This window comes from Camelina sativa, chromosome 11 (assembly GCF_030686135.1).
Source record: "Camelina sativa cultivar CO46 ecotype springtype chromosome 11, ASM3068613v1".
NCBI lineage: Eukaryota > Viridiplantae > Streptophyta > Magnoliopsida > Brassicales > Brassicaceae > Camelina > Camelina sativa.
In genome coordinates, this window is record NC_141890.1 from 1105516 (window position 1) to 1119049 (window position 13534).

The 13534-nt window shown below is 38.1% G+C and overlaps 3 protein-coding genes and 1 pseudogene across 7 annotated transcripts; 2 read left to right on the forward strand and 2 right to left on the reverse strand.

Annotated features, from left to right (window-relative positions):
• Positions 1-72: 72 nt before the first annotated feature.
• On the reverse strand, positions 73-3915 carry LOC104727507 (uncharacterized protein At4g38062 pseudogene; annotated as a pseudogene). Of its 2 annotated transcripts, none has more exons than XR_015570898.1 (2): positions 3676-3915; positions 73-3419 (listed from the first exon to the last, which is right to left on the reverse strand). The product of XR_015570898.1 is annotated as an uncharacterized protein At4g38062 pseudogene, transcript variant X1 (transcript). The 2 variants fall into 2 exon arrangements; XR_015570899.1 differs by having other exon boundaries at positions 73-3414; positions 3676-3836.
• Positions 3916-4627: 712 nt separating this feature from the next.
• Positions 4628-6946, forward strand: LOC104720952 (uncharacterized). Of its 3 annotated transcripts, none has more exons than XM_087471590.1 (3): positions 4628-4852; positions 5506-5940; positions 6216-6946. In XM_087471590.1, the coding sequence occupies exons 2-3, from the start codon at positions 5541-5543 to the stop codon at positions 6263-6265; spliced, it is 450 nt and encodes a 149-aa protein (XP_087327716.1). In that variant the 5' UTR covers positions 4628-4852; positions 5506-5540; the 3' UTR covers positions 6266-6946. The 3 variants fall into 3 exon arrangements, with proteins under 3 accessions (XP_087327716.1, XP_087327715.1, XP_087327714.1); XM_087471589.1 differs by having other exon boundaries at positions 4806-5082; XM_087471588.1 differs by lacking the exon at positions 4628-4852 and having other exon boundaries at positions 4925-5940.
• Positions 6947-7201: 255 nt separating this feature from the next.
• Positions 7202-10646, forward strand: LOC104720954 (nucleobase-ascorbate transporter 11). Its single transcript, XM_010438852.3, has 10 exons — positions 7202-8052; positions 8153-8250; positions 8344-8514; positions 8610-8710; positions 8799-8934; positions 9020-9070; positions 9164-9451; positions 9544-9778; positions 9867-10147; positions 10229-10646. The coding sequence occupies exons 1-10, from the start codon at positions 7515-7517 to the stop codon at positions 10439-10441; spliced, it is 2112 nt and encodes a 703-aa protein (XP_010437154.1). The 5' UTR covers positions 7202-7514; the 3' UTR covers positions 10442-10646.
• LOC104720953 (putative glycosyltransferase At5g03795) lies at positions 10612-12846 on the reverse strand. The gene is made up of 5 exons (XM_010438851.2): positions 12260-12846; positions 11895-12181; positions 11283-11515; positions 11018-11175; positions 10612-10901 (listed from the first exon to the last, which is right to left on the reverse strand). Exons 1-5 carry the CDS (start codon positions 12761-12763, stop codon positions 10800-10802), a joined length of 1284 nt encoding a protein of 427 aa, XP_010437153.2. The 5' UTR covers positions 12764-12846; the 3' UTR covers positions 10612-10799.
• Positions 12847-13534: the final 688 nt, after the last annotated feature.

Sequence of the window (13534 nt, forward strand, 5' to 3'; positions counted from 1 at the left end):
TGACTGAGATTAGCAAAGGAAAACGAAAGATGGGTTTTCATGAATCGAAAATTGAGTTTTAATTTAACGTTGTTTTGGATTTGTGAATCATTATTAGCAAACAAAAAAAGCTAACACGTTTGTTTATTACACGAGCGAAACCTCTGTCCAGCGTAAAGGGTTTCGTTAAAAAGCTTCAAGATACATCAACACTAAAAACAAAGTTTTCTAAGAGAGAAAAAAATCCTCCCTATCTCTTCTGTGGAATCAATCAAACTAATGGTTAAGCTGTCTAAAAGGTGACCTTTCTTCTTCAATTACAGCATCGTCATGCTTCATTGCCAATCTTGGAGAACCAATAGTTTCGCCATTGTTGTTCTCTTTACCAAATTCATCACAACATTGTGTAACTCTCTCCAAAGTTTTCATCAGCTTCGTGTCTCCATCACACAGCTTCAACATTCCATCCTCTACTTCGCTGATAAAACTCAAAAGATTTCGTTTTTCTGATGACAAACTCGCAACTTCCTTTAATAGCTCTGTCTTTTCCGCTTCTGAGGTTTTTAGCATCGCCTGCATTTGTGTGGTTACTTCTTCCAACTCTCTCTGCTTAGTTTCCAGTTCAGCTCCTAACTTGGTTGCTTCTTGTCTGAAACAAGAAGCATATTCACCTGATGTTTTGATTTTCTGGCTGAGACTAAAGATTTCCCCTTCAAGCTCTATGATCATCATCTTTTTTGATTCAGTTTCTACCGCGGTAAGAATCTGCGTAGCAGCGAGTTTCTCCCATGCTTTGTGGAGCATGTTAACCTCGTTTTGCTCCTCCTCCAGTTGCAAAGATACAGACTTGAATGAACCCTCCAATATATGCTTCACCTCCCGCAAGTCCTGGTCTTTCTGTTGTAAAGCACCTGCAAAAATCTCTCTCTCTTTCTGCAGTTCCCTTTCAGTAACTATATGCGCAATAACGACATCCTCAAGCTCCCTTCTAAGTGATTCTTGTTCCAACAACTCTACCTCTCTTTGTAGGTTTTCCAACATATCGTCCTTATCCCTCATAAGTGTTTCTATCTCCGAGTCAGACGATCTTGCAGAGCTGATAGCCTTTAGCTTATGCATAAGCTCATTCCTCTCTCGCATTATGGCTTCTCCAACTCCAACCTGTTCAAGAAGAGAAGCCTCTACTCTTTTGCGTAGGTTCTGGTTTTGCTCTAGTTCAGCTTTCAGCCTTTTAGCAATAGATTTCCAGATCCACAATTGGAATTCAATCTGGTACACTTCAGAGGTTTTATCAGATAATTCAGAATTTGCTGTTTCTAGGGCCTCAGAAACGTCAGCAAGTTTCCGTTTCGAGTCGTTCTCCACCTCTACGACTTTCTCTTGCAAGAGAAGTTGACTTTTGGTAGACTTCTCGAGCCTCTCCTTGTATTTATCAAGCTCTTGTTGCCTATGCTCTTCGTTTAGATCAATGGCCTCACTTTTTTTAACCAATGAGGCAGTCTTCTCAACCTCTTCTGCCAACTTGGCATAGGCAATGTCCACCTTGCTGCAGAGTTCTCTAATATTCTCCTTAGAATCACTTTCAAGCTGCGAAATCTGCTCCTCTAAAAGCACCCGACACTTGTGTGATTCCTCAAGCATCTCCTTATACTTCTGAATTTCTTTTTCCAACACTAAATTCTTCTCTTTGACAAAACCAAAGGACTCAATCTGCCTTGTTAAAGCCCCCACTTTCTCACGTTCTGCAACGAGATCTGAGTTTGTGTTGTCCAGTGCATCACAGACTTGTAGAAGTTTCTCTTCATAATCATTTTCAGCCTCTTTTAGTTTTTGTTTCATCTGTGTTTGGAATCTAGAGGATTCCTCAACCATTGCTTTGTACCTCTCTACTTCTTTTTCCATCTGAATATTCTGATCTTCAAAAAGATCCAGCATGTCTATTCTTTTCAGTAAGCATGCGACCCTTTCCCATTCTTCTTCAATCTCTAGATGCGCCTTGGCCAGCGCAGCATTCTTTTGATCTAGCTGCTCCATCAATAGGGAATAGCTCTTTTCTTCTCTTTTCTCATCCTTGATTTGTTCATCCTCAACATTTGCAAGCCTTGACTGAGCCTCGGAGACTGTTCTACTTAGTACTAGATACATAACCGAGACCTCTTCATGCTGTAGTCTCATTTTAGCTGCAGAAGAGTGACAGTTTTCAAGTTCCAACTCGACATCTTTCAGTGCTGCCTCCTTGCTTTGCAACCGCAACTGAAGATCATTTTTGTCTTCTGCCATCTTCTCCAGTCGAGAACTCCATTCAGCTTCTTTGCTTCTCAAGTTAGCTGAACAGGTCTTATGAATGTTTTCCAAGTTCCGAAACTTGTTTTTCAGTTTCGATAATGCAGAACTTCCTGATCCCTGAATAGTAGCTTCCTGGAGTTCTTTCAATGAACCAAGCAACTCGTGGTTTTCTTGTTCCAGTTTTCCATTCTCATACTTCATCTCTTTAAGATACGTCTCCTTCATGCTCAAGGATTGTCTCAACTCTGCAACTTCCTCATCTCTTTTGCCAGCCAAATGATCAAGTTGTGTTCTAGCGTCTTGGTACTCTGCAAAAGCATCTTCGTATCTGGTTTTGAATTCTGAAACTTGGATTTCAAGATGTTTTCTTCTGGTCTCTTCTTGTGTCAGCGCAGAGTTACACATCTGCAACTTCTTCTGAAGATCCTCTGAGATTCTAGTTACTGAATCTAGTTTGGTCTGAAGAGAGTAGATATCTTCCAGAAGCGTTGATTTATCTTCCTCCCACTCTTTCTTGCTATCCCTGAACAGATTTTGAAGCTTCTCATATGCTTCCTCAAGATGCTTGAACTGCTCCTTCTTCCACTTGAGCTTCTCTTCTACTTGAGTCTTCTCTTCTTCCACTTTAATCACCACATCATCTCTCCCTCTAGTTTCTTTCATAGCTTCAACAGTTTTCTCAACTTGAATCCTTTTCTTCTCGGCTGCACCTAAAAGCCCTTTGAGCCCCTCAATCTCAGCCCTGTAGACATTGTTTCTCTGCTCCAGATCAATGTTCTTCTCAGTAGCTTCATCCAAAGCAGACATCATACTCCGCTTCTCCTCTTGGAACTCCCGGTACTTATCTTGCCCTTTAGCTCTAAGCTTATCATTAGCAACATTCACAAGCTTGAGAACAGAGTCTTTCTCTCTCAAACAACGTTGCAGATCCTCTTTTGCTCGCTCCAACTCAGAAACAAGTCTTGTCTTCTCCTCGATTTCAAAACACTGCTTCTCGTTAACCAATCTCGCCTCTCGAATCTCAGCTAATTGTTCCTTGTGGACCTTGTTTAGATTTTCAAGAAGCTCCGTTTTGTTTCTATAGTCAATACTAAGCTTCTCATTCGCGGCTTTCACTTCATCAAGCTCTTCACAAACCTTCTTCTCCATCTTTACTACATACAACACACAGTTTAAAACCAAATAAACAACAAACAGTCAAATCTACAGATCTAGAGGGAAAACAAGAAAAATAGTCAGATCCTCGAAAACGCTGCGACTAAAATCGCGACATCTTAGAACCTAAAGAAGGATTCCTTTATATATCAGCTAATCTCTCGAATTTCCGAAGAAGGATATATCAAACCCTAATTTGATGACACACTCAACTCAAAAATTAGGGAAACAAATCTAAAAAAAAAATAAAAGTACCTGAATCTCGGAAACTATTGAATCTTCAAAACAGAGATTTCATCAATGAATCGATCGATCTGCGAGAAAATGGGAAGGAGACAAAAAAAAAAAAGAGAAGAAACGAACTGAGAGACGATCCAAAGGAATGAAGGAGCCGTTGGAGAAGAAAAGGGGAAAACTCCTTTTTTTTTTAAAAAAAAATTTAAAAAACCGAGATCGAAGTTTTAACGCCGTTAGTTAACTTCCGTTCAATATTATGGGCTTTTATAAATCCCCTGGCCCATTTATAATTTCTTTTGTCTTTGGCCCATTCCTTACTAGCCTAAATAAACAACGTCATTGCGAACAATTCGTGAGCAAGTAGTAAAGAGGATGATGTTTACTGCAATTTCCACGTTATTATTGATAAAACTTGTCAAGGATCCGTTACGTTTACGTGCACATGTATTTTATTCCTATATACATACGTCAACGTTATGTATTGAGAGATTTTGACCTATTTTTGTTTTCTTGTATATTATATATATATATATATATATATAGTGTAACGTTTTATACAAAAACCAAATCAGTTAAACGACGATGACAATTTTTTGGATTTCATTTTCCTTACAAAGTTGACCCGTACGTACGTGAACACAATTTCACACAATCGCGTTTTTTTTTTACTAATTATGAGATCATCCCCAGCCCATGAATTATATACTACATATCATTTGTCAACGAATTATGAATATATCTTAATTAATATTTGTTTTGTATTGAAATATGGAAGATTCTCCTGGACCAGTTAAACTAATCTAGAGAGATTCCAGTTTTGATAAGATTAGTTCCCACGTTATATAATTACAAAGAAGCGAAAGCGAAATCAAATTGTGTGGTCAAAGGCATAATCAATCACAGCAATATTTCTAGAACGTTCATCAAAACAAGCAGTACTATATATAAACTATAAAGTCATCTTCTTCTTATCTCTTAACTCATATAAGAAGATTTGATATATTAATCCTCGTAATCTCCGCGAGTTTAAGTTAGAAAGAAGAAGCAAAAGGCAGAGATGAGTACGCCACTTGTCGGTAACTAAAGCCTCCTACACACGCAAAAACGATTGGATAATATAAAAAGAAAGACAAACATCATCATTCATCATCAATTTTTGTACGGTTGTAAGGAGCCACTTGTCATTAAATCAACGGTTGGATAAGAACTCGTCTCCTTCTTCTTCTCTACTTTAAAATTTAATAGAACAAATCTTTTTACTATCAATCAATCAATCAAAATAGTATATTTAAAAAAAAAAAAAAAAATTGTAGTTTAATAATGATTGGGTAGAGAATTTGTGGCCGTTGGATCTAAACTAAATCCAAAAGATTGAAGAGATTTATATAAATTGAAGCAGACGAAGACGACTTGAGTAGAAGAAAGGTGGGGGATAAGAGAGATGATGGAAGGAGACGATAGATAATTTTAGGGTTTCTCTGCTTTCTGATCCATTAACACTTTTTTTTTTTTTTTTTGGGTTTTAAAAATCTACAAATTCTAGGGTTCTTCTTCTTCTTCATCTTCTTCATATACATAATCTTTCCAAATCCGGGTGAAACATTCTTTGTTTCTCCGGGGTTTCAATGGTGGTGAAAGCTTAAATCTTTAGCTAAGAGATTTAACAAAATTTAATCTTTTTTTTTTTTTCTTTTATCAAATTTCATTCTAATTGTGAGGATTTTTTTTAAAGATTTTGTTCATTCTTTAAACTGTTTAATTGATTTTTTAGAACTGAATTAGGTTGATTTATAAATAATAATAAAAAAGGTATTCAATATTGTTTGGTTTCTGGGATCGTTTCACCAGATTTAAATGGTGGAGAAAACAATCCGATTCTTGAAATGATGAAGAGACCGATCCCAAGTAGTTGGCCATGGTGGATATTAAGAGGAGGTAGAAAAGACAAAGAACCTGAAGCTCTTAAGTTTCCTCCTCCTCCTCCTTCTACAAAGATGATAACTCGAGCTGCTAATATTAATAATAATAAAAGAAAGGATCTTCAAGAAGTTGAGAGCTTTGGTTCGTCTGGCTCTGAATCTGTTGCTCTTGCTGGTGATGGACCTGAATGGTCTGTTGGATGGACTGAGCCTCATGGACCTGATTTCCAAAGTGATGATGAAGCAGATGATGGTGGCTTCTTAGTGCTGGTTCCTTGTTACAGAGCTCTTGTCGAAGCCTCTAGTAATACTAATAACCAGCTCCTCAGTGCTGTCAAGAATCTCCCCAGCGGTTTGCCTCCTGGTATGTTTGATCACCCCCCCCCCCCCCCCCCCCCCCCCGATTTGTGCTCTTTGTTTGGTTTTACCATTGCTACTACTCTCCTAGGATTTGATAGATTAGATAATGCTTATGCTTTGGTGTTTGATCTTGCTTGCTGTTGATATTTGTGATCCCCCAAAAGCCATGAATGATCCACAGTCTTTGTAGTTTGATGTTTCAATATTTTTTATTCTATAATCCAAAGGTCAAACTTTTCTGATTCAGTTTGATTTTCTGCTGCTTATCAAAATGTGCAGATGGGAAGAATTACATGGAACAATGGCTTTCATCTCTGCAGAACCTTTGACCAGGTCCCTTTCCCTTGTAGTTTAGTTAGTACTAGTTTTAGTTTCTCTATTTCGCTCTCATTTTAGTGTCTACATTAATCCTGAAAACTCAAAAAAAAAAAAAGGAGAAAAAAGGGAAAAGAAAAAGAGAGAACGAAAAAAAAAAAAACACAAGTAGTTTTATGGTTTAGATTTAAGATGATGGGTATTTGCATACATTGATGTGGGATTGGAAAAGCTATGGAGAAGAAGAAGCAGCTTTAGCCTTGAGGGTTCACCATATTAAGATTGATTGGTTACATTCAGAAAACAGATCAAAATCCAAGAAAAAGAGGGTGGAGAGCAAATTACATAGATCCTGGAAAGAAAGGATTGGTGGAAGTAACAGACAGTGCTAGGGGTTCATCATATCAAGATGATCGAACAAATTTGATGGTGTGAATGGGATTTATTGAATTGAGATGGGAAATTCCTGTAAAGTCTTGTAAATACAAAAATAAAAAAAATAAAAAAAGAGTGATGTATATACTCTTGTAATCTATCTTGTCCTGTATCATAACCTCCTGAAGACTGAGATAGAGGTGATTGGAGATTGTATGTAATATTAACTATGACTGTTCTTTTTTGTATATAAGACAAGCCATTGTAATTCTCTGTATAATAAATATTGGAATCGGGGATACAGGAAGAGTTTCTCTAAATTTTGTATGTTCAGATTCTTTTAGTAATCGACTAATCAGTAAGAGACATTATTATGCTTTGCTTTGGATCGATTCATGATGTCAAGAAACATAGGAAGAACAATTGATGTAAGAACAATAATTTCTGTTTTTGTACACATCAATATGGACTGACCGACTGAGAGGATTCAGGCAAGGGGGTCCATGTTATCAAGCATCCCCACCGTCATAAGTAGTAAATTATCATTAAGCTGCTAATGTTGAATACTTAATCTTAAAGCAAAGCTTTTTTATTAGAGCTCTAATCATGAATATAATACATAATGAGGGTACTTTAGTCATATTAATTAGAGGTAGAGAGAGACAAAACCGCTGATGTCGACAGGAGTGAGAAAGAGAGAGAAGTAACGTTACGCTCTCTGTTTCTCGCTTGAGAGCCAAAAAAGTTGGCAAAAAAAAAGGAAGTAAGAGAAGAAGAAGAAGAAGAAGAAGGAGAGGAAGAAGCTGGAGAATGAATTTAAAAAGCTCAGCTTACTTCACAAGCTTTTCTTCTAGTCTCTCTTAATCTTTGAGTATTTTTTTCGAAACAATGGATTCCGGGTCGGGTTTGGATCCGGATACTGGTAACAAGGGTAAAGGAAGTGGTGGCGAGAGAAAGTTCGGTGTATTCTTGAAGAGAGTAGAACCTTTTTTACCTAGAAAGGATTTGAATCCGAGAGACTTAAGATCGTGGGCCAAAAAATCTGGTTTTGTCTCCGATTACTCCGGTGAAACCAGCACGAGTACTCGTACTGAAAGCTCTGCTTTTGGTTTGCAAAAAGGTAGAGATCAAAATCAAACACTCCCTGGGTCGTCGTCTCATAAAACCGAGGTCGACCCGATTTTGGGACGAAGTAGACCCGAAATCGAGCACGTAACCGGATCTGCACCCGGTTCTAGGGAGGAGGAAGAAGAGAGGAGACTGAACCGGAATGAGGCAACGTCGGAGACGGAGTGTGAAGGCGGGAAACTCAATAAGGATTTGGAAAATGGGTTTTATTATCCAGGCGGTGGAGAATCATCAGAAGATGGACAATGGCCTAAACCCATTCTGATCAAGTTTGGTCTTAGAGACAATCCTGGATTTGGTTAGTTTTTCAATCTCAGCTTCTTTAACGGTTACATTTTGTGTTACTTGTGGTCAATCAAATAAAAGGAAGATTCTATTTTCTTGAATTTGAACTGCAGTTCCACTTATCTACTACGGTCTGCAACACTATCTCTCACTTGTTGGTTCACTTGTGTTTATTCCTCTGGTCATTGTACCAGCCATGGATGGTTCTAATGTAAGCTACTTCTTCTTCTTCCATGGATACGTACTTGAGAAGCTTCTTTGTTTTGTTCTTGATTAGTATTTGACTTTTTTTTTATGATGATAGAAAGATACTGCCGCAGTGATTTCAACGATGCTGCTTCTCACTGGAGTGACAACTATACTTCACTCTTATTTCGGTACTCGGCTTCCGTTGGTTCAAGGAAGCTCCTTTGTTTACTTGGCCCCGGTTTTAGTTGTCATTAACTCTGAGGAGTTTAGGAACCTCACAGAGCATGTAAGTTTACAAAATATAAATCAGATAGGAGCGTTTTGAGTTCTTGGGAACTTTTTGCGATGAAACTGGTGTTTTTTTTTTTTTATTTCGCGCAGAAATTTCGGGACACAATGAGAGAACTACAGGGGGCTATAATTGTTGGTTCATTATTCCAATGCATATTGGGATTCGGTGGTCTCATGTCTCTTCTTCTTAGGTAACTCAAGAAACACCGAAGTTTCTTGGTTTAGTTATATAGACCTTAACAGATACAACATTTTCTTCTTAAAACTCTATTTTTTCAGATGTATTAATCCTGTCGTAGTAGCTCCAACTGTAGCTGCAGTGGGATTAGCATTCTTTAGCTATGGATTTCCACAAGCCGGTACTTGTGTTGAGATCAGCGTTCCATTGATACTTTTGCTTCTCATTTTCACATTGGTAAGAAACTGTCTCAGCTTGAATAGTAGACGCATGTCTCAATCTCTTTGGTAAAGCACTGATTTTAATCTTAACTACGTTTCAGTATCTCCGTGGAGTTTCACTCTTCGGGCATCGCTTATTCCGGATTTACGCGGTATGTAGTTTGTCCTTTGTTAACTTGAAGTTTCAAATAGTAAACCTTTTTTCGAGGAATCAGGCCTTTGTTTTTGCTATCATATGTTGTCAGGTGCCACTGAGTGCTCTGATCATATGGACATATGCATTCTTTTTAACTGTTGGTGGGGCATATGACTACAGAGGCTGCAACGCTGACATACCGAGCTCTAACATATTGATAAATGAGTGTAAGAAGCATGCATATACTATGAAGCATTGCAGAACAGATGCTTCAAATGCTTGGAGAACTGCTTCTTGGCTCAGAATCCCTTATCCATTTCAATGGGGATTCCCAAATTTTCACATGAGAACTTCTATCATTATGATCTTTGTGTCTTTGGTTGCATCTGTGGATTCGGTAGGTACTCTTTCCTTGTTGCCATTCCTGTTTTTTTTCCCTTAAAGGTGTGATCTTGCTTCTAAAATGTTGGAGATGGTGCACTTGTGTAGGTTGGAACATATCATTCTGCGTCTATGTTAGTGAATGCTAAGCGTCCAACCCGGGGAATTGTCAGTAGAGGTATTGCATTAGAAGGTTTTTGCAGTTTATTGGCTGGGATCTGGGGTTCAGGAACCGGATCAACCACTTTAACTGAAAATATTCATACCATCAACATCACCAAGGTGGCTAGTCGAAGAGCTTTGACGATCGGAGCTATGTTCTTGATAGTATTGTCATTTTTAGGTAAGCATCATCCAATGAATGATCCAAAGTGTAAAATCTTTGTCACACCTTTTACTCCATTTTGTGTAATTTTCTTTAAATTTGACAGGAAAAATAGGCGCGATTCTTGCTTCAATACCACAGGCTTTGGCTGCTTCTGTATTATGCTTTATGTGGGCACTTACAGTGGCTCTAGGTCTATCGAATCTACGGTATACACAAACAGCAAGCTTTAGGAACATAACAATAGTTGGAGTCTCACTGTTTCTTGGGTTATCCATACCTGCTTACTTCCAGCAGTACCAGCCGCTATCCAGTCTAATACTACCAAGCTATTACCTGCCTTTTGGAGCCGCGTCAAGCGGACCATTCCAAACGGGTATCGAGCAAGTAAGCCACATTCCTTTCGTTGCCTTGATTAGCATTTTCTTGGACAATGGACGACCAACTCTCTTCGTATGCAAACTGCAGCTTGATTTTGCCATGAACGCGGTGCTATCTCTGAATATGGTTGTAACCTTTCTAGTCGCTTTCATACTGGACAACACTGTACCGGGTAGTAAGGAAGAGCGAGGTGTTTATGCGTGGACAAGAGTCGAGGACATGAAGATGGACCCTGAGATGCAAGCTGATTACTCATTGCCAAGAAAATTTGCTCAGATTTTTGGTTGCAGATGTTGTTAAGTAGAGATGTTTCAGCACTAATATCAGTTGTTCAATAGCTTATTGCAGGTTTGTGGGTGAAAATCATTTTTCTCTAGCAACGTCACGTCATAGTGATAGCCCCTCCAGTGTTTTTGCGTATGTTCAGAATAAAGAAACTGACTAACCCACAGGATGGAACAGAGAGTATACATACACAAAAATAATGAATTTTTTTCTCAAAGAATGAAATGTTGTTGTTCCGTGTTACTGTTATAAGCTATGATATTAAAACTTACAAGAGGTGTACATGCTAGCTTTTTTTTTTTTTGCTTTGAACTGTACCTATGCGGTTGAAGAAAAGAAAGAAAAAGAACAAAAAAAAAAAAAAAGTCTTCCATCAGTACTTGATGACATGGTGGCGTAACCATAGTTCATACATGATCATGTGAAATGCGTCAAATTTGACAGGAGGTGTGTTCCACTGAAAATGCTTCTGCACCTGCACAACAACAAGACTAATCAGTTGTCTTGATGATCTCACTTTAACAAGACTAATTAGCTGTCTTCATGAGCTCACTTTGTATACAAAATTGAAGAAAAGGGTGAGAATTTTACCTTCACCAAGTTGTTATGTAACGTAACAAACTCAGATTGAGGTATGTTCTTGAGGATCTGCTTAAGGTTATAGACATCTCGCTCTCTGAGTACAACCGCAAATTTTCGCCAATCCAGGATGTCGTTGAAAGGGAGGTCGTAGTAGTCTGATAATATGACTGTCCAAAGATAAAACGCCGACAGAAATAACAAGATGCATTATTATTTCAGGTTCTTTAAAGGTATAGTGTTCTGATGAGTGCAGAAAGAGTATAAGAACATGTACCAGGGATACATCCATAATGGATCGAGTCAGTTATACGAGCGCTGTTGACTTGAGAACCGCCAGGGCATATGCAGAATTTAGTCCTGTAAAATCTCTTCTGATACACTAAATGCCCTGTCGCCCTGTTAATTCTGTTGTTTGAAATATCAAGCTCTGTGTCGTTTTCCCACACACGGGCAAGTATTACCCGTATCTTAGAATTCCGATGACCAGCCCAAAAACCAAGGGTTGTCCTGTAACACCACCGTTCAACAGTATTAGTAATATTTAGGATGCAACTGTTAAAATCAAGCTCCAGATTGACATAAAAGAATGATAAGAAAACGAGCCAACAAATACAACTCCACGATCTAACTAGTTTAAGAACCTTGAAAAGCCTCTGGCCGATCACAAGATCCAGCCAATCTAAATTACTTGTATCCGAGGGGAAGTAAACAGCAAAGCTATATAAACTTTGAACATTTACAGAGCTACCTAATCGAAGAGAGAGGACTTATGGTTAATTACTGGATGTATCTAACAAACACAGGCAGAAAAAAACTTCGGAATCAGCAATACTTATCTCCTGACAGCTGAATGCAAAAAAAAAAAGACTAAGGAGGCTTAGTTTACCGATTCTCAACATCATTCCCACCGGCAGGGAGAGCAAAAGGCTGAAGAACTTGAGGCAAAGCAACATCTTTGTGAGGAATAAAACCAACATTGTAGCTCGGTGAGCACACAACCCTAATTGTATTCTTAATCAGAAGCCGAGATCCCTCGAATGCTCTCACACCAACATCGTGACAGGTGACAAAGAAGTGATCAGCTCCCAAGGTTCTATTCCAATAAGGATACTTAGCTATCAATCCATCAACATAATCTTGAACAATCACAGTCATGTTTTCATACGACGTTCCCTGCAAAAAACAAACACCAAAATCGAAGCTAATTCCCAAATTTCATCTTTCTAAATCCTAATTTCACGAAACTCTTACTTTGCCTCGCATCTTGTGACAAGAGACTGGAATGAAGAAGAGATCAGCCTCTTCTGGATCTAGGGTTCGAAATCGACTCTCTCTAATGTTCTGGAAGAAGTAACCCTCACTAGCATATTTACCAGTCACTTTCCTCGGCGTCTGATAAAACGTGTTCGGATCTCCGTCGGGATAAATATAAACCTTGAATCTCTTCTCCATCTCGGCGTAATTCAATCGGAAAGACTCCGGCGAGTGATAAACATCGGAATAATTTTCTTCTCCCGTCGTCGGTGCTGTTCCGTCGTCGTCGTTGTTATCGGTCTTGTCTTCCTTCGCGAAGGTCTGAGGAACATGAATCGGCGTTACCACGACCGGAGACGGCGGCGAAGTGCGCAAGGAATTGAGGGAGAGGTAGAAGAGGGAGACGAAAGTGAGAACAGCGACGGTGAGGAGTGAGCTTTTGAGTGAACATAACGGCGAAGATCCGCCGCCGGGGAACAACGACTGTTTAACGATCGTCATCGTCGGGTCGGATCTAAAAAAGCTCTCTCTATTAATTGGATTGCAAATTTCAAGCAAACCCTCTTTATGCAATTTTAGCTGTCTTTTGTGTGAGCTCACGTGCTTATCATTACTTTTTAATGAAAATTAATCAAATTAATATTTACTTATTTATACGTTGTATACTTTGTATTTAATCCTTTATTTTTGTTTTACTAGTTTTTTCTTTATAATTGCGATAAATCTCAGATTCAAATCTGGACTAATTTTTCGAGAGTTCTGAAAAGTTAAAATAGCCATTAGAAATATTTATAGTGGCAAAATACCAATGTTTTTAGAACGAGTTATATATATTATGTCTAGGATTTGTTAATACTTTTAAGGTAGTTTTTTTAAAAACAAAAATGTGTGTTATGGACAACGCTATTTTATAATTTTTATTTTTTGAAACAAGCTCATGTATGTGTTATGGACTAGATCATATTTTAGAAATATAACACGGATCGACTAGACCATTATATTCTATTGTTGAAGCAAAATTATGTATATATGTTTCTCACATTATTTATTTAATTCATGCAATCAATGTAACGTTACAACTTTGTGTATGCACAACATAAGACGATGTAGAAAAATTCATAATTCTTTCACTAGGAAAACTTCCACTATAATGCTCTGTTACATCGTTTTATAACCTATAACCTCCTTATTTCAAAAGGAAAAAAAAAAAAAAAAAGGGAAATTTCAGAAACTAAATCTTATACGTAATATTCTATGAATCTTACAAACAAG

Bases quoted from the DNA above. Each gene is read 5' to 3' on its own strand.
- LOC104720954 (XM_010438852.3), top strand. From the start codon at position 7,515: ATGGATTCCGGGTCGGGTTTGGATCCGGATACTGGTAACAAGGGTAAA. The intron at 8,711-8,798 runs GTAACTCAAGAA...CTATTTTTTCAG, and splicing joins CTCATGTCTCTTCTTCTTAG to ATGTATTAATCCTGTCGTAG. The intron at 9,452-9,543 runs GTAGGTACTCTT...GCACTTGTGTAG, and splicing joins TGGTTGCATCTGTGGATTCG to GTTGGAACATATCATTCTGC.
- LOC104720952 (XM_087471590.1), top strand. From the start codon at position 5,541: ATGATGAAGAGACCGATCCCAAGTAGTTGGCCATGGTGGATATTAAGA. The intron at 5,941-6,215 runs GTATGTTTGATC...CAAAATGTGCAG, and splicing joins CCCCAGCGGTTTGCCTCCTG to ATGGGAAGAATTACATGGAA.
- LOC104720953 (XM_010438851.2), bottom strand. From the start codon at position 12,763: ATGACGATCGTTAAACAGTCGTTGTTCCCCGGCGGCGGATCTTCGCCG. The intron at 12,182-12,259 runs GTAAGAGTTTCG...TGTTTTTTGCAG, and splicing joins GTCACAAGATGCGAGGCAAA to GGAACGTCGTATGAAAACAT. The intron at 10,902-11,017 runs GTAAAATTCTCA...GTTGTTGTGCAG, and splicing joins TACATAACAACTTGGTGAAG to GTGCAGAAGCATTTTCAGTG.